The sequence below is a fragment of the Melanaphis sacchari genome, unplaced genomic scaffold (genome assembly GCF_002803265.2).
Source record: "Melanaphis sacchari strain LSU unplaced genomic scaffold, SCAv2.0 Contig23_pilon_pilon, whole genome shotgun sequence".
Lineage (NCBI taxonomy): Eukaryota > Metazoa > Arthropoda > Insecta > Hemiptera > Aphididae > Melanaphis > Melanaphis sacchari.
Window position 1 is genome coordinate 2,481,312 of NW_020271114.1, and position 19,698 is coordinate 2,501,009.

The following is a 19,698-nucleotide window of genomic DNA, read 5'->3' on the forward strand; positions in this document are numbered from 1 at the left end:
AAAAATGTCTCAGTTTAAAGCTACGATAAGAAAAAATATAACACAAAATCTTTAACATTATCTATGAATAGCCAGTGTTCTAAATGTCAGAACCTGTAAATAACATCGATAATGTTTATATAAGCAATCGGTATTGCTGCAGAGAATCATGCTGTTGATATTGTATATAATTGTAAATTTAGGTCACAAAATGATAGAGTAATACAGTGGTGAATACTAAGGGAGAAGGGAAATTGGGGTGCGATAGAATGATCTTTCTACACTTACGAGCAGTGTTTTTTTTTATGTGACTCTAAAATTCTCTACATAAATCACTCGCATAAATTTAACATATTATAAAGATTGATAAATTATAGAAATATTTTTTGAAAATCCCTCTACCCTGAATTGTCTCTGGATTCTAATGGTTTTATGCGAGTTGTTTTTTTTTTTTGGGGGGGGGGGGGGGGGAGAGAAAGCGATTATTCCGTGGCTGATATAATATAAGTAATTTTGGGGGGCGAAAGACTTGCAGTAATTCGGTCATCGCCTGTAGTCAAATAATTCCGTAGCATCGTAGCGATACTGTGAAATGATGCGGCGATGCTGTAGGTAGTAGTATAAATGCATAACAATAATAGAGTGAGTACCTATATCTACGCACGTATACTCTATTGGTATTCCGTAAAAAGCCGTGATGGCACTGATGCACGCACACGGTCAAGTATAACATGTAAACACAACAAATCTTGCACTTTCACTGTGCACACTGATTTTCGACGAGAGTGTAAATTTCATTAGCGCGTGTGATTATAAAACAAAACAACCCTATTACGTACGTGTACGATGTAAAAAATAAAAACCGAACGTAAAAGTTATGAAGCTTTTAATCTGGCAGTCGAGATAGAAATTTAAATCCAAAAAACAAAAACCGCCGTTACAAACACGTGCGCACACAAAAATAATAACCAACCGATCGCGCATTAATGAAAAAAAAAAAAAAACAAATAAGCCGTGCTTTCAACAACCCCCACCCAATCGCACCGCAAATCGGTGGGTTTCCCTCCCATGTCCTAGGCATGTGGTACGCGCGTAACGCGTGTAATATGCACTCTGATATTATATACACATTATAATAATAATTATTACTATACTGTCCATGTGATAATATTTTAATATAAGTATAGAAGCCCAACCCACACACACGCACACACACGGGCCGCACTCGTTGCCGGCGCGTATTGATTTCCGACTCTCATCGCCGCGCAGACGGTCGACCCGGGTAAACAAACGCACACGCGCTTGTAGGTGCGGGGTTAAGGGAAACGTTTTCCGTTTCTCGTGCACGAAGACGACGAAAATCGGTCGCGGTCGACGTGTTATTATATTATTATGAAATATACGTATTATGTTATGACGTGTGGTCGGGCGAGGAAATCGGCGAACGAAAATCCTATTCGCCAAAAGGCGCTATCAACGAAAACGAAAGCGCGAAATCGCTCAAAAACCCGTGAGGCCGCGGCGGGGGGGGTCGTCCGGGATCCCCGAGTATGGCGATAGCGGCGTAACCGCGCGGGGAAAAGCGCGCCCGCATTTGTGCGGGCGTGCGCGCGCCCGCGGCGGAATTCAGCGTTGGTCTCCTCCCCGTCGCGCGCACTCCGTGTACGCTCTGTTACGGCGGCGGCGGCGGCGATGACGTTAATGGTAACGCGCAGGCGGCGTATTATACCGCGGTTAGAGGGGGGTCGTGGCGCGGCGCAGCGGCCCGAAGGGGTCTTCATTGATCAGGGAGCAGCAGCTGGCCTCGAACGCGTTCAGTGTGTCGTCCGTTGCCGCGCCGCCCGTGTGCCGAGTGTGTTGTGTGTCGGTGCGCGCGCGTGTGTTTTGTGTGCGTGTTACGTCGTCCCGCGGTGGTAGTGCGCGTGCGCTCCGAATGTTGTACAGTGTCGCGGTGCGCGTACGACGCCCCTACCACGCCGCCCCTTGGGCCGCGAGTGTTCGCCGTACCGATTAGCGCGCGTGTCCGTTCGTCCACCGGCTCTGTAATTCGCGTATTTATATTACTGCCACTCTCGACTACCGCTTCTATTACTGTCATTATTATTATTATTATTATTATTATTATTATTACCATTATAACAGTCGTCGACGTTAAAGTTCGCGGGGCTGTTGGTTTGCCGATAGTACGATTGAAGGCGCGCGAGAGGAAGTTCGCGACACACGATGAAACGCAACGCTTAACGGTGCCCTCCAGCGTGTGTTTGGCTATCGACCATCAGCAGCGGAGGCACCACCGGGACACCCGGATCAACCCGCGAGTAAGGTAGCCAGGTAGGACCGACCCGGTATACGCGCTTACCAGTGGACGGTGACTCGGGATGTCGGCCAGGGAACCGTACGGACCCGGATCGTCGTTAGGCGCCACGGGAACGCGTTCGCCGCGCGGCACCCGGCGCATAGCCACTGAACTCCCAACGGTCGACCGGTCGCCGTCCAGGACGTATCCCACAGGAGCGGGCGGTGGCGGAGGTGGCGGCCAGAGGAACAGCCCGGTAGGCCGGAGAACGGTCAGACCTGGCGCCGGGTCACCCGACCACCACGGCGGAGGTGGAATTGGCGGCGGTGGCGGTGGCACACATCAGACTGGTATCGGTGGTGGAGGTTTGGGTATCGGCGGTGGCGGCGGCGGCGTCTCGTCGTCGTACTACCGAGACGATGACCTGAACAGTCCAGTGCTGTTGGACGACCGGGGACGTGCCATGGGACCGGCTGGAGGCTCGTCCCACCGGTCCCGGAGCGCCAGTCGTCCCGTCGATCGGATGGGCGGCATGCCGCCGTCCCGTTACCAGTCGCTGGACCGCAACACTGGTGGCGGTGGCATACTCTCCGACTCGGGCGGCCAATACTGCTACGACCGCGATTACAGGTCGTTCGACAGGGACCGTGGTTATGGCGGCGGTTTCTCGTCGCTGGACGACGACCCGTACGGCGCAGTGTCGTCCAGAGCTAGACAGTCGCCGGGCGGTGGTATCAGTGGCGGTGGTGTTGGTGGCGGCCACTTCATGTCCAATGCCCGCGACACCGGACACTTCTTGGGCGAACTCCAGCACCAGAACACCGACCTGCACCGCGAACTGTCCAACCTTAAGAAGGAACTCGAGCTGACCAACCAGAAGCTCGGGTCCAGCATGCACAGCATCAAAACGTTCTGGAGTCCAGAGCTGAAGAAGGAACGGGCCCTGCGCAAAGAGGAGTCGGCTAAATACTCACTAATCAACGACCAACTGAAATTGCTTCACTCGGAGAACCAGGTGAGAACCATCATATGTTTGTTAGCACAGCATCCGATCGTATGATAATATGTATATATATATAATGCACTCTTCTTATATTTGTTTGATATAGAGGGGGGAAAAATAGCGTACCACCAGCTAACTCGGGGCCTCACTATGGTGTCTTAACACAACGTCCAGGTGGAACGGGTGCACCTGGCATGTGGCACTGTGTTATATAGATATATCGGGCCGGGCTAGATCGATTTGTAGAGATTATTAATATATTAGTATTATATGATGGCGTCATCAGTAATCCGTGTACAGGCCACCGAGGGGTTCGGTTTATTCTTTGTTTTTTTTTTATCTCTGACCTAAATTGAACGAAATAATAAACGAGAGAAAAAAAGGTAAACAATGAAATAGATTGATCGATGGAGAAATGAAAAAGAGAAAAAAATACCATCAACCGAAAAAAATTACCTAGGCACTCCCCAACTGTCCACATCACCGTATAGGGGGAGTAGGGGTTGACGAGAGTCGTTTCCTTCTCACCGCCATTACGCATTTTTGACGAAACGTTTAGATTACTGCAGGCCATTTGAACACACGCGGTCCGTACCCCCATAACTCTTACACTAGGCACGCCCATGAGGATCGTAAAATAAAGCACATCGTCTTCTGAGTGTTGTTTAAAAAAAAAAACATGATTACTCGTGTGCAATAATATAGGAATACACGACTAAATCCTCTGCCACACGGATATCACCAACATGAATATTAAACACGCTTGCAGGCAGTTCCCGACATTTTTTATCCGAGCATAATTTATTATTTCGCACACTGCATATTATATACCACCTATATAGCCGAAACTTTTCTAACTCGATATTACGTTTACACGTAACACTATCATTATATATAATGACAGCCGTGTTGGTCGCTTGTATGTGTAAAGGTCGGGGGTAGTTCGTCTTCGCCGCATACACAATACACTATTAATATTTATTTTACAAGAAAACATGTTTGCTAGCGCAAAATATATTATTTTAGATTTGTTTAACAACTTACAAAGTGTCAATCAGCTTTTTTTCACGCTTTCCGGAAAATTTTCAGAATTATTTAGTACTACTTTGGCACTTAGTGCTTATGATAAAGTTTTCCCTTTCTTTTTTTTTTTATAATACCACTTTATCCTTTAACCGACCGTTTATAATAATTTGTTCGACACATTTACTCATGCTTGCACTACGTCTACATAATATTATACCTAATATATTAAACTTTAGTGGCAACAAAACAAAAATCATTTTTTTCCCAATCGTAAATGCGTGCTTCGACCTTTTGTTGACATAGACATGACCGCAACAAGCGATCCTGGACATGTCAACTCGACAATCGTCGTAAACCGGTTAAACCTGAACGCTATTACTTCAACAGTTGTAAAGTATGTAGAAGCATGATGTGCAAACTAATAAATTTATGCGACGTCGTTGTTCAATAAAATTTTTAATCTGGTCTGTACAAACGCGTAAAAAAATCGTCTGGTACGTTTTCCTGTCTGTCATAACTATATAGTGCGTTATATAACTGCTCGTGAGCTGTGGGTGCGGAAAAACTGACGAAGTATAAAATAGGTGTATAATAATATGATAAAATCATCGTTTAAATTATGTAACAATCATTAAATCGTATAATCGTATTACCATACGTTATTATTCTATTGTTTACCATTTTTTACGAACTGGTGTTATGGTCGCATTGATATTCTGGTAGACAAGTAATAATTGCACTATTTACAGTAGAATGAAATCGATATGAAACATAATAACATTATACTTTTATGTCGCGAATCTCATTAATATTATAACAGTTAAAATCTAAATAAACATTTTAACAAATACACTAACAACTTGGTATGAATCGACAATAGGTTTTGAACGAACGAAAAAGAAAAAAAAGTAAAAAAGACGCTTGGTAATCGCATATTTTATGTTAACTTCAATTCCACTTTTACGTTATAACTCGACAAGTATAAGTAGGCATCTATAGAGGTGCCGCACTAACAACCCGTAGAAGGGGGTGAAATTCGATTCTATAGCTTTTGATATTCCCCTGAAAAACGTGTAGGTAGTGCGTCACAAAAATCCGGCTGTACTCGACTGAATAATACAACGCGCGTGATCGGAGGGATACAACAACAATAATAACATCACATGATATAATAATATATGTATCATGGAAAAAATATGACGGTATATATTTGCAAAGCAGGTGTTACGGCTGCAGACCGTGTTAGGGGTCGATTTATCCGGGTATCCCTCGATGTAGGAGTTGATATTATTATTTTGTATGATATGACAATCACGTACCGGATTGGTTTTGAATGAAATTCTGAGCGATACAATATATTATTATTACTATTATTATGGTTCCGCATATAAGCATTGATATATATGCATTGGCACACATGTTATTATTATTTCCTTCGTTGCTTCTATTATTTAACTTTCGTTGGTTTTCGAAATAGGAATACCTTTAAATTTTAAACGATACAGAATCCATAGACGTCCAACGGTGGCGTGTTCTTAAAAAATGCTCATGGTCTCTCCACTAGGTCTTAAGTTTTTACGCACAGGACAGTGAAGAACGTTGAAACACTAAGGACATTAACGTTTCGAATCACGTGACAGACGCTTTATTTTAATGGAAATCGTATTCAATGTTAAATAAGTCGTATTGTATAAATGGAAAAAATCTATGTCCTGTCCCTATAGCACATCAGACCATCCATCACATGATATAGGTTTGCTACATGCATCGCCAATCGATGGGATGGATAAATAATTTAGTGTTTAAGATCGTTTATATATATTATATATGTTATATATACGTCAAAAATTCAAAATATGTTAGTAAAATTATTTACTGCTCGGGTGCAAGAGTATAATAATAAACACTTACAATTAAAGTTGACTGCGGTGTATATCGCGCCAATCAAATCCCCGACAAGAAGCCAATTTATTAAAATATCGAGTATTAACTCGAATTTATTTTTCTAAAATATTACATAATAATACTGCTGCATAACACGTGTAGTGCGTCGCAAGTGACCAAACGATATTCGTATTGGCTATGTATTCCACAGAGGGGTAACTCTGTGTAGGGTGGGTCAATGGAAACAGAAACTTGTCGGAGGCATATTAGAGCCTCGCTAAATACGATTACGGGAAATAAAAATAGAAATAAATAAACGTTAATATTAATTATAAAAGAGATCAAACTAAATATATCATAATTGTTCATAAAATTATGTAATAATAAAATAACAAGCAAGGTACCTAATTTATATACTTACTGCGTGAAAATTCAATAAAAAAAAATTATAACTGATATGTTCAATTTTAATTTGTAATTATACTTATAGTTTTAATACGTTATTTTTTTTTTTTATTTTTTTATTTTTTTTTTTAATTGGTATTTTGTAAAAAAAAAAAAGGTATTAGACATGATTATACTTTACTAATAATTATAACATATACGTAATTATTCACATGTATATTCTAATAAAATATAAGTAAGTAAATAAATGTTATAATATCAAATTGATAAGCACACACTTAAATACTTAAATTGCATAAAATTCAATTGAATAGGTTTATGGTTGAGATATTAAAGTAAATACATCTAAAACATTCTATCCATAAGCGTCACGAAACGACCTAAATCCTTTGATCAACGTCAACTAAGTATAAACGTTGGAATGTCGGTGTAAGTACTTATGGTAGCCGGTATATATACTATATATGTACATTATACACACACCCTGCAACATTTTAATTATTAAATATCATTAATTTGTATAAACCACCGACGTATAAAATGTAATAGGTAGCACTTACCATACAAATCTTTATGACAGGAGGTACAAAAATGTCTGTGGTAGGGTAATGATTGTGATACTTATTTGCGCACAACTATTCTCATTCTCAATTAAGCTAATATTATTGTGACTCTCAGTGCCTAATGTAAGATAATGAAGCAAATGATCTCAAACACTTCACCAACTTACACATATTAATTGAATCAAGTATATTCAAGTTACAATAATTTTGAAGTCGGTGATGATTCAGCTACGTTGTGAGTTTATTGTATATTTTTATATGCCATTTTAGTTTAACTCATGATGGGAACAAGTTACCACCGCTCTTTATAAGTTTTCTTGAATTTTGGTAGACTTTTATAGTCTTATTATAGTTATTGTGTAAGTAAACGAGTTCTATTTTGGGGTCATTTAAACGCACGTATTAAATATTTGTGTGCATAATCGAGTTGTACATTTATACGCAAATGAGTCAAAAAAAAAAAAGGGTAAATATTTACAAATAGGAGTCGCCCGGAAAATAATACCTTTTTTAACGATTCCATAAAAAATTAAATAAATCAATCGGTATTTTATACATTTTTGTCATTGTAACGTCCTCAGTTATATAGGTACAAAAAATAATGTCATAAAATTACCCACTACGAAAAATGATTATGACAGCTTTAATTTTTTGAGATACTTTTTGGGAAGTATTATAGGACAAAAGATTAAATTTGCCAACTTTAAAAAAATCCTAAGTAATAGCTTAAACCTATAGTTTTAATATTCCACAATTAAAATCAAAAGACTGAGTTATATTGGTGCTCTGTGGAAAGAAAATACTTACTTCTTATGAGTTATGTTTTTATCAAAAATAACTTTCTTATCCTATTGTTAACACTTAGTTATTATTATGAAATATAAATTCAAGTGTAATAAGTATATTTGTTGTTTTTTTATTAGGTAAATTTTGTTATAAAGTACCTTGTAATATATAATGTATTTTATGTTTCTAAAAATAAAATTAAAAATGTTTAAAACCGGAGTAGAATTAGCACTATTAAACATGTGTTTTCTGCATAGTGAATATTTTTCGATGCAGATAAATAGGTACTAGGGATATCATCAAACACCCCAAACTGTAAAAGTTCAAACAGAGACATTCGAGGAAAATTTAAGTTCAGATTTGATTATTTCAAACAGTTAGCTTAGGTATAATATATTTTAAAATATATAAAAATAGATAAATAACATATTTTTTTATTATTAAGTTAAGTAGTTAGTAAACACTGTTTAGTACTGTTTCACATTTAACATTTTTTATGGTTAAATTTTTAAAAGTCCAAATATTTCTATTCATTTAAAAAAGATATTAAAGATTAAGTTTGTGAAAAATAAAGTTTGACCCATCTCTAAAAATTACAAAAAATATAACGTAGTGAATTGAAACACAAAACGTAGTGATTTTTCTAATTATACAAAATATTTTTGTAATATTCGTGATTTGTACACCCCGAAAGATGTGATAGCGATCTAATCTTTAGCGGAAGCTATTAATATATTACATTTCAAACGCAGATTTTTTGGATTACATGTTCATCACAAGCCACCCTACGGGCCAAAGTATTGATTAAAATAAAATAAAATAAAATGATTACAATACAATGTACCGTGTTGATAATGCGCCGCGGGACCCTTTCCTCGTCCCGTTGCAAAGGCCCTACCGCCTGGGTTGAGGCTCATTCCGTTAGTGTGGATATCCTCCCCCCCACAACGCAGAATGATTAATGGTCGTAAACGACCCACGCGCATATACTGGTGCAGTTTTAGGTAACACACCTTTCGATCACACGACAGGTCGGTATGAAAAAAAAAATTATAATAAATACACTGCAGAGAGATAAAAAAAAAAAACAAATAAATGTTCGAGAACTGGGACTAAAACCGTAACGACTAAAGACTGTTTTGAACGCGTCGTGTGTGCTATGCACATTAAATTATTATTGTTACGCAATATTGGAGCACATATATAATATTCATATTACTATAATATGAATACATAACAATGTATAAACATATAATATGGATGCATATCGTTTCATTTTCGTCGTCTGGTCTGTTTCTATTTTCAGTACTTCCCGTCTACAATGAGTAACGCCGTCTCGGAAACGCGTATAAAAATGAACTTCTTTCTCCGGGCTCGTAGTCAGACGGCGCCCGCGTTGGGTGTGTAGGCCAGTGACGGATGTTTTAGATTTCTGTCTAACGCGCTTCGAGCACTGCACGTACCCGTCAGAGCCGGAAATTGCATTTTACCGCACACGCAGTTCTATTGTAGATTGCCCCTTTCCCCTATATAACCAACATAGGCACTAGATGATACTCACGGGCGATCGAGACGAATAGCGTCGAAACGGAAACGGGATTTCGTCCAATCTTCCACGTGTTGCAGGATATCCGTCGTGATTATATTGTTAACATGCGTGTAGCACCCATGTATACTTGGACTAGTCCAGTTCGCACACCACCGTTTCCGGTGGTCTGTTGCAGGTGGTTGTCGATAATTACCGATGAAAACGATACCTAAAGAACACGATAACGGGAAATCATAATATCATTCTTGTACCCACTAAGACTATCATCAGTCATCACTATCTGATCGCTAAGACTTGGATTTTGTATTTTTTTTTTTTTTTTTTGGTGGATGATACACACGTTGTTGTATACCTACATAAATTCGTTTCAAATCATTCTGATAATAACGATGAGTAAACTTTATTTTGCTTTTTTTCTCATGAATATAATATTTTGTAGCATAATTTTCGAATAATATTCATGAAAACATCAAATATTCTTTCAATTGCATTATATAAGCCATATTAGTTATTACCTACTGTACAATCGACAAATATAGACGAGATTTTCATCGAAATTATTTATTTTGTTATCAAAGCTATTAAAATGGCTGATATGATAATTATCAAAGTTCTGTAGATAGGTTATTGTAAATTTATCAAAGTGACTGTTTTTTAATATTTTTTAAATAATTTTTTTTTCTATTTCCAATGCTTATATAAAATATTTAAATGATATTTTTGAGAATAATAAATGCTTTTTTAAAAATGTGCTTGCTATAAAATTCGACCTCTACTGAATTCGGATTATGGTTACGGTATAATTTTAAAGAATATTTTTATCATTATCGTGTGATTATTTAACAATTTACGCTGTCGTATAATAATTTAAAATACATTAATATACTATATTTCGATAAATATGATTAAAATTTAATTGAATACTAATTGAATATATCATATTATGTTATAAATCTATTCAATATACACGTATATTACTCCAAACTCCATACAAAATTTAGAAATGTAAATAACGTGCATATTTATATATTGATACACGTATTAATATATATTATATATATATATATAAATAGAATACTGTGTACGCCAACTGTCGAGTAGTCGTTTTCAGGGACCCCTCTTTTATAAGTCGTCCAAAGTTATTGACACTGCCTACCCCATTTGACCTACTTTATCCCATTTATTTAAACCATATATACTCATATATATATAATCAACCCTATAAAACGCGTAAAATATTATGTGGGTGAACTGTTCGTATTATATCGCACTACGAAATAGCTAATATTCTAGCTAGCTATGTATACATATTTCAATATGCATATTTTATTGTATAGATTTAAAAGAAATTCAATATAAAAATCGCAGTCATTCGTTACTCAAGTTCAAATATAAAATAGTTGATAAAAAAAAAAAAAAAACAATATAACATAATACACACATTTTTAATAAATGTTTAGCTTTTAACTATAGAATTCTAATAATTAATTATATATTACAATGTCTATTTAATACGCAATTCTTTAATATTTTGTCATAATTCAATTGTATTTGTATTTATTAGGTATGAAATATTATTTGCATGATTACTCTTAGAAGTTATTTTTAAAAATATATATATAAAACATGCGTATAAGTTTAAAACTAAAAAGATAATTTTTTTCTTAATAATAGGTATGATTTATTACTTCTTGTATATTTTATGTTCTACTCCCTAGACGTTAAAAATAGTAATTCATTCTGTATACATACACACACACACACACACACACACATACGTGCGTTACAGTATAAGGGTTGTTTTATGTTCGTGCGCACAACAGCGAACCATGCGCCACGAAAAGAGGGCTGGCAGAGCATCAAACAACAGGGTTGGTGTGGTTTTGCCTTTAAAAGCCACACGCCTTAGACGGCTGCGACGTTGGCCTATCGATTATATTATATGTGCGGGAAGATAGTATTGTGTGTAAAAAGTGTATGTGTATGTGTGCATTGTGTGTGTGTGCGCTATGGCCAAAAAAAGGTCGCACCACTGCATTGGACCACCGCTGTCTTTTATACAATTCAACACAACTATGAACGACGCCCGGTTCGGTTAACTTATCCAAGACATATAAAAAAAAGTAATAAATATCTTATAAAAATAAATTTAAAAGTCTATAAAGAAAAATACATAATTATTTAGCCACCCTGTCACCACATAGTTGCAGATTTTAAATGAACATTTCGCATTGGCATAATAATTTGGATTTTTGTATGGAAGATCTATAGTACATACTTTTAACTGGATCACGTAAAACATAAATGCACTATTCTATCCACGACACTCTTCTCCTATCTACCAGGATATGTGAGATATGTCTTTAAATATTTTAATTTATTTGTAAAGCCAATTAAAGTTTAATTAATATAATATTTTTTGTGCAAACATTTATTAACGACTATATATTTTTAATTTCATATATACGTAATGGTTGCGTTGCTATTACGAGTATAATAATATATATATATATCATAAAACGCGTGACTTTAAAAAAATTTGGTTAGCATCTTTTAAAACTTTGAATTTATTATTTGATTAGGTTATTATTATAAACTTACTTCAATTTTTCATTTCAATAAAATAAAAATGGCTATTTACTGTAAATAATTTTTATGTGATCAATTTACCAGTATCAAATATGTATTACTTGTTGAAAAAAGGCCCTGGAAAATCAATCACATCCTTTCTATCATAATTATACCACTGATATTTCTCATGTATAATATGTGTGAAAAGATAATGCGTGACCTAAAAAATGTTGGTCGGTCAATACATAGCATTAAAATATTAAATAACGATTATAACATTCACATTAACAATAATTAGTTAAGTGCACGCCAACACGTATTTCGAGTAGACCAAAATATTAAATCAGTGAACTGTATATTATACAAAAAGTATGAATTATACTATGGTAATTTTACCAAACATATTAAATTTCAAATTTTAAAACTTAATGTTCGAAGTGTTTGCTCGGGAGTTGTCACATTAATTACAGCGATAACTATAAACGATAAAAATCCATTAGATAGGTATTATGAATTATAAAATATTTTTGTTGTAATACTTATAAAAAACATATTATATTAACTCGTCAATCGTTTCCTCAGGTCGTTTGAAATTTATCAACTAAGGGCGACCAACGCATGTATGGAAACGCGAATTAACGTTATCTCACATTATCAGTCATTAGTTACCTAGTATCGTGTCAGATGCATCGCGTACAAAATCGATGAAAAAGATCAGTATCAAAATTTAGAGCACGATTCCCAAAATTGGGTAAAACTGAGAATAATATAATATAATATTATATATATATATATATATATATATATATATATATATATATCACATTGTATTATGGATAAATGTATACGTACGAAACGTACATACAAAAATTGTATTTGTGTATTGAAATCTGCTTGTTTTGGGTTTGGTCCAATCGAGACATTCACACCGTTTCGCATTGTTTTTTATAACAGTGTAAAGACATGCGTGTACCCATACATATGTATATATAAAACATGTAATAATGTTTAGTGTATATACTCAGCAGACGACCCAACAAAGACGCCATCATCGGCAAAGCTCTCGGAACGCATTAAAATATATTTTTATTCTCTTTACACAATAGTCATTTTAGCACATTCTAAAATACGTCACGTACTTATACACATTCATATTTACAATAAGCAAGTATACGAAATTTTATACTTTTTGTCATCGCCTTGATTATATCCCGCATCAAAGTGCATCTAAATGATCAATAGTTGTTCGTTTAAAAAGTACGTGACGTTAACCGTTGTATATGAATTATAGAAAATGGATTTTTTTTTACGAGGTTCTCGAATATAAATAATTATCATGTTTTATGTAGTATACGAAAGAAAGGGGAGAACTAAACTCGTGTATAGTTTTAAGTATTTTCATTAATTCTAAGAAACTATACTACTTTACCAGTCATCTCAAGTACCTAGGTAAATTGATTGCAGCTATCGAAATCTTGAATTATAATAATTTAGTTTTCAATATTTGTTATAAAATACACAACACAAAATACGATCTAAACGATTTTTATATACGTAGTTATAATCGCTTTAAACCGTTTTATTTTAAATTAATTTTTAAGATGTTGAAAGATCGTTATTGTCCTTTTTTTATTTTTTCGCCATACAGTTAGAGGTAGACTGTTTCGACCCTCCAGTTTATGCATACGTTGATAGTAACGTTATGATATAGCAAGTATATTTAGGCGTAATCGTCAAATATCAAATAAAATCCAAGCTAAAACTCTTTATTACCTTATTATTCTTGTATTCGTGTTATAAACATCTAAAACCGTTCTATTAGCCAACTCCTAATAGTCATAACCTATCGTTTTATTCTGATTATCGTCAACGTTTGAGGGAAATGCGTATCGTCATGATGCTGCGTTCGCGGAGAGGACAATCCTTAATAAAAATACAATATGAATGTTTTATCATTATGTCACATTGTTACAGCAATTGCATTATATTTTAATATGTACTAATAAAAGTAATATATTTATTACGATACAGTATAAGATCGTAAGGTTAGGTGTCCGTTAAGCACAACAGACAGTTGCTTATATGTATAAAATAGAATCCGTTATTAGAGACCTCGAATTTTAAATGGACCCCTTTTTTTGAAAAAAATCAATTACCCGTATATAATATAAATTATAATAACGACGTATTCTTACAGTATTGTTCCTTAACAGCGTAATATTACAACCAATACCATCCGCAATGAAAATGTACTTTTATTAAGGCATATTATAAATACATATACTCCCCAACCGCAACATAGTAAATAAAAAAAAGTAATAAAAACTACAAGTTATGAGCTTATTCAGTAGTTAATATAACCATAACTCGCTTATAAATTGAAATTTCGTAAAACAAAAACTAGGTATAAACACTGATGGTTTCTTATTTTAAAGTTTGATTATAGGTCAATTACATAATAAAAAAGCAAATACTGCGAAATCGGTTCTGCTAAATGCAAATGTTCTAGGTTTATAAGACGTAGAAAAATACTATAATATGGCGTTTTTATTAACGTTTTTTTTTATAGTTTTGTTTTAAACATGTTACACATAAATTATAATATACAGGAATAATAATCGTAGACATAACACATTATAATGTTATTTATTTGTTTATGAAAATGTAGAGTTGGGATTTTTAATTAATAGGGCCCTGCACAACACATGTGATAACATAATCTCATATGACATTAAAATCCAAGTATACGTGTAACAATAATATAGTAATATATTACATATGAAGTGGTCTAATGCAATATACTGAAAGTGTATAATATACACCATGTGCAGTGACACGCATAAACAGATCTCCTGATTTGTCTTCATTATGTATATTACATTTTATAGTATTATATTATATATCATTTCAAGAGAAGGCTATTTAAAAAAAAACATTTTGAAATAAAATTTTAGTTATTCATGTCGAAACAAAAATAAAACAAATTTTACTATTTATAAGCACAAAATAAATCTTTATTCTGTTTACTTTCTAGCTGTCTTATATATTATTATTATAATTTACTTATTTATTTATTTATTTATTTTTTTTTTTTTTGTGAAAGAAAAAGGAATAGAATGCAATAAACAGACAGAAAGAGTTGTGTTCAAACTATTGTGATCACTCATTGATTATTCATAGTAGCTAATAAATAACCCAAGAGTACAAAAAAAGTGCTCAGGTGCAATCGATATCAATGTCCTATAAATATAATTTATTGTCATAGATAATAAAGAAATATAAAGACCTTACCCTATAAAATTATTATACATTTTATCATTAGCAATTTCTACTTAAAGCCAACTCCGTCGCTTGTCGTATCGTGTGCCTATTTAACGGTGTTATGATCGGCCACAGTAATCGTAGTACATAGTTATCAACTGGAAAATGTCCAAAAATAGGCAAAATCAAACTTTTGAACTCGACACGACACTTAATACAATAGCCACAGGTAAAACCGCTATGGTATCTTGTGTTGTTTTCGGGCACACGTCGTTCTTTACTTTCATAAAATAAGTTATAGGCAAGGCCCGTCCATTTCTTTATCATATACACGCAAATTATAATTGTATACACACAAACCCTGAACACAATATTTATATAAATATAATATTATACTGTTATAAACTACAATACCCCAGGTTTTCACTTAATCCCCGCTGAGTATTATCATTATTAAATATTATTATTTACCGGAACAGAGGCGAAACGCGGCGCATAATATACAATATAGGAATCGCTCGCGCCACAGCCGCTCACCGTGAACAACGGTCGGTTGGCGGCGACGGAAGCTGCCATAAATTAACCAGACGTGCATTAATAGGCAATTAACGGGGACTCGTATACAAACAAAAACAGGACGAATAGGTACGGCCACTCTAACCCAAAATTTTGACGTTTTGGTTTCTAATTCGTCCATCGGGGCGTCTATTTATTCGATGTACTCGCCGCCGGACGACAGTGACGAGTGTGTGTTGTTAATTAACGCCATTTTCAGAACAATCGATGAAGCGGAATACGCGTATATCACATAGCGCTGCAGTTCTATAGACAAAATTACTTGACGGTCGTCGACGTCACGCTCCGGACGAGACGCGAGACTGCGAATTTCTCGATTTTTCGGGACGAAAATTGTCCTCGTAGTGAGCACGAGACTCGTGGACAAAACTACAAAACATCACACGCCGTACGACGATTGACCGATTTGGCCAAAAAGTGGTGTAGACACAATTTCGTCCGTCATTAACGCCGTGTGCCGTCGGCGGAGGACCGAAGTAGGACGTACGGGAATAATCGTATGCGCGTCGTCGTAATAATATCACTTCGTATGTACGTACGCGCGCGCAGTCTGCGTACGTCGTTTACATTTTTCTCTCTTCCGAGTGGTATAGATTTTTTTTTTTTATCGTTTTACTTTTGACCCGGTTTCGTACGGTTCGCAAACATATTGCGTACACGTGGCGGTGCGCAGCATTTGAACGAAAATAACGAAATAATAAAGCCGTCGAAAAAACACCCGTCCGCATTTGGGAAGACGTTTGTGCGAACACGACGACCCAGGCCCAGGCGTTTCCCGAGCGGTATTATACGCGCGCATGTGAATGAATAAACACATGTCAAATTGCACTTAACGCGTTAAACTCTTTTCGATGTGTTTCGATGTGTTTGTTAACACAATAAAAAAAAATTAATTTTTTTCTCGGCGTTGTTTTTCGCTTCGCCGCTCCCACGCACAACCGTCAACGGTCCCTTCCCCCCTCCGCAGGACCAGTAAAATAATAATTCGTCCGGACGCACGCCTATACGATGAAATAAGGAACGATACAACTGGCCGGCTGTAGAAAAGCACGGTCGATATAGAGAAGAATAATATTAACTGGCGCGCCCGAATATCGAGGATGGGCCCATTTAATAATCGAGCAATTATTTTAACTGCCGGCAAGACGCGTTGTATGCGTAATATATACTGTATCGTTACTTGTTATTATTAGGGGGCTAGAATTTATATGCAACATAAAATAGTGAAATATGTTTTTGGTTTTGATAAAGTATGCAATAAAAATGTACGATTTTTACACTAATCGTGTTTAAATGTATCTTAAAATATGCATCTATCGTGTTTATAGTTAAAATATGCAATAATAGGCATCCGTATTACTTAAAACATGCAAAATAAAAATATATATATTGAACGCCGGAACATACCAATAAATATAAATTTTAGCTCTTTTTATATGCCGGCGACGACGAGTAGAGAAAACATCGTTGTCGCATTGTATGATTTACTCACGGACCGAACTATGACGATAACACAACATTTCATTGTGATAATAATATCATATACCGTCATAGCGAATATATGATCAAACTTTTTGCCAACATTATTGTTGGCATTTGCAATGGACGTCAGTTACTTTTCTGCACGACGGACGGTGGCGAGTGAGGTGCACAAAGATTAATTAACGTAATATTATTACCGTCCGTCGTAATACGTCATATTCGTTTCGATCGAATGACGCACACGTGTATGTGCCGTTTAAGTGTTTCCTGTAGTGATTATTCCGCGATACCGCGAGAGACTCGTGCGAATATAACAATATTGTCTCCTTGAACTTTTCGTCGGTCAAACGCGCGAACAATGTGAAGTCAAAAATAAAATAACTATTAGACTTCGGTGAACTGCACGCTACTGTGTAATAGCTAAACACAAATTAGCAAAGTGCGTTCGAGTGGAATTAGTTCTCACACACGCGGAGCGCATCGTCTCCTCCGCCTTACTCACAATAATATCGTTTTTTTTTTTTTTTTATTCTTTCCCATAATAGAGGTTGATATCATATTACGATGATATAAACTACAATTCTTCCTATGAGTAGAGTTAAAATACTATACAACATCGTTTACGCATTAGGTATATATATATTATATATACCTATGTAATATCCGGATAAAACGTCCCAACGAGAAAAAACCCTCACACTCATATCGTACAGTACCGTGTTTTTGTACCGAATCGCGTTTGAAACGATATTAACGCCGGTAAATGGCGCGACACACTATTGTGATATAATAATGGCTCTCCGAGCACGGGCAGTAAAATTCTTACGGACGAAAAGCACCGCAACCGTGGCGTCTAAAATCCGGATTGCCGTTTGCAATTATAAAACTGTATATCGGGGATTACGCGTCATGTAAATCGGATTAGACGTCCATTGAAAATGTATAATGTCGGCAAGACAACGGCTGTATCGTGTAGGTACTTGTGGCAAACGTTCGGAGAAAGTTTATCGGTCACAGTACCTATAGAGTTCCCTTTATAAAATTAGATTATTATTATTTTCTACACAAACGCGTTTGCAGAGTGATACGCTCAAATGACTGACGCGTACAATAATCAACACTGGTGTTGTACTGATGATAATTACATGACAAATTGAATATCGATGTTGTTGTACGGCCGCTCTAACACGTGATTTTTACTTATTCGTTTTAGAAACAATCGATGTTGGTGCGTCAGCTGGAAGAAGAACTGAGAATGCGAATGCGAGGGCCAAATATGGAATTACAGCAGCAAGTAGAATTGTTGTTGAACGAAAACGACCACTTAACCCGAGAAGTAGCCATACTCAGAGAAACTATTAAGGTACTTGTTTTAAACACAGGACGCAATCCTTTTTGTCGTCCGAACAACGGCGACGAGTCTCCCTGTAATGATATTAATTTCGGTCCGCAGGAATTAGAACTCAGGATAGAGACACAAAAGCAAACCTTACAGTCTAGAGACGATAGTATAAAGAAGCTTTTGGATATGCTCCAAAACAAAGGCGTTGGTAAGTAGTAATATGTTGTATGCATTACTATGTTGTTAAGACTGTTCACTTAAAAACAGTTCAACGTCAAAAAAAAAAAAAAAAAATTGTGATAATAATAACAACAACACAACATAAATGGCACTTGATATTTTTATTCTATTTTTTTTTTTTAAACAAATAAAACGTTTAACGATAAAATGTAAGATGCGTTTGTTTTAGCAGGCAAGGAGGAGGAGAGACAATTATTTCAGCAAATGCAGTTGATGGCACAAAAGCAGGTCGTTTCAAACGTTCGCAATCAGAACTTTCAGTTAACAGCCAATTCAGTGTGTTTTGCCTTGTTGTATCTTCTCATAAAAAAATATTCTCTCTTTTTCTCTCTTAAGCACACCAAATACATATTTTTATATACATATTATATATATATATACATAAATGCACTACTTCCAAAATTATTATATAGTATATGCCACACGAAACGCCTATTTTATTCAATTATTACTATAATAATAATTTACCAAGCTTGCTGCAGTTGTGTTAATAGACGTTTTATTTATTTTTATGTTGTTGTTGTAATGTTCGCTATACGTTGATTTGTTCGAATCGGTTGGCAACTCTAATATGGTTTTCATTAATTTATAATAATATGTACGTACTTATTGTTTGTAATTATTTTATTCACACGATGAGACTAAGACGGGACAACTTATTAGGCCTCCAAGGTCTAACGCACTGAATCGGTTTAATGAAAGAAGTTGTTTATAACAATACACGAACAAAAACAT

At 35.6% G+C, this 19,698-nt stretch overlaps 1 protein-coding gene across 10 annotated transcripts in view; it reads left to right on the plus strand.

The window, feature by feature from the left end:
* Positions 1-1,780: 1,780 nt before the first annotated feature.
* LOC112594575 (trichohyalin) overlaps positions 1,781-19,698 on the plus strand; it is a 33,199-nt gene continuing 15,281 nt past the window's right edge. For 2 of the 10 annotated variants that reach the window (XM_025339425.1, XM_025339429.1), the window contains exons 1-4: positions 1,781-3,290; positions 18,595-18,744; positions 18,835-18,931; positions 19,133-19,239. In XM_025339425.1, coding sequence (XP_025195210.1) covers positions 2,358-3,290; positions 18,595-18,744; positions 18,835-18,931; positions 19,133-19,239 — 1,287 coding nt within the window. In that variant the 5' untranslated portion in view covers positions 1,781-2,357. Of the gene's footprint in view, positions 3,291-18,594; positions 18,745-18,834; positions 18,932-19,132; positions 19,240-19,698 lie in introns of those variants that run through there. The other 8 variants (XM_025339427.1, XM_025339430.1, XM_025339428.1 and 5 more) reach the window with 5 other exon arrangements.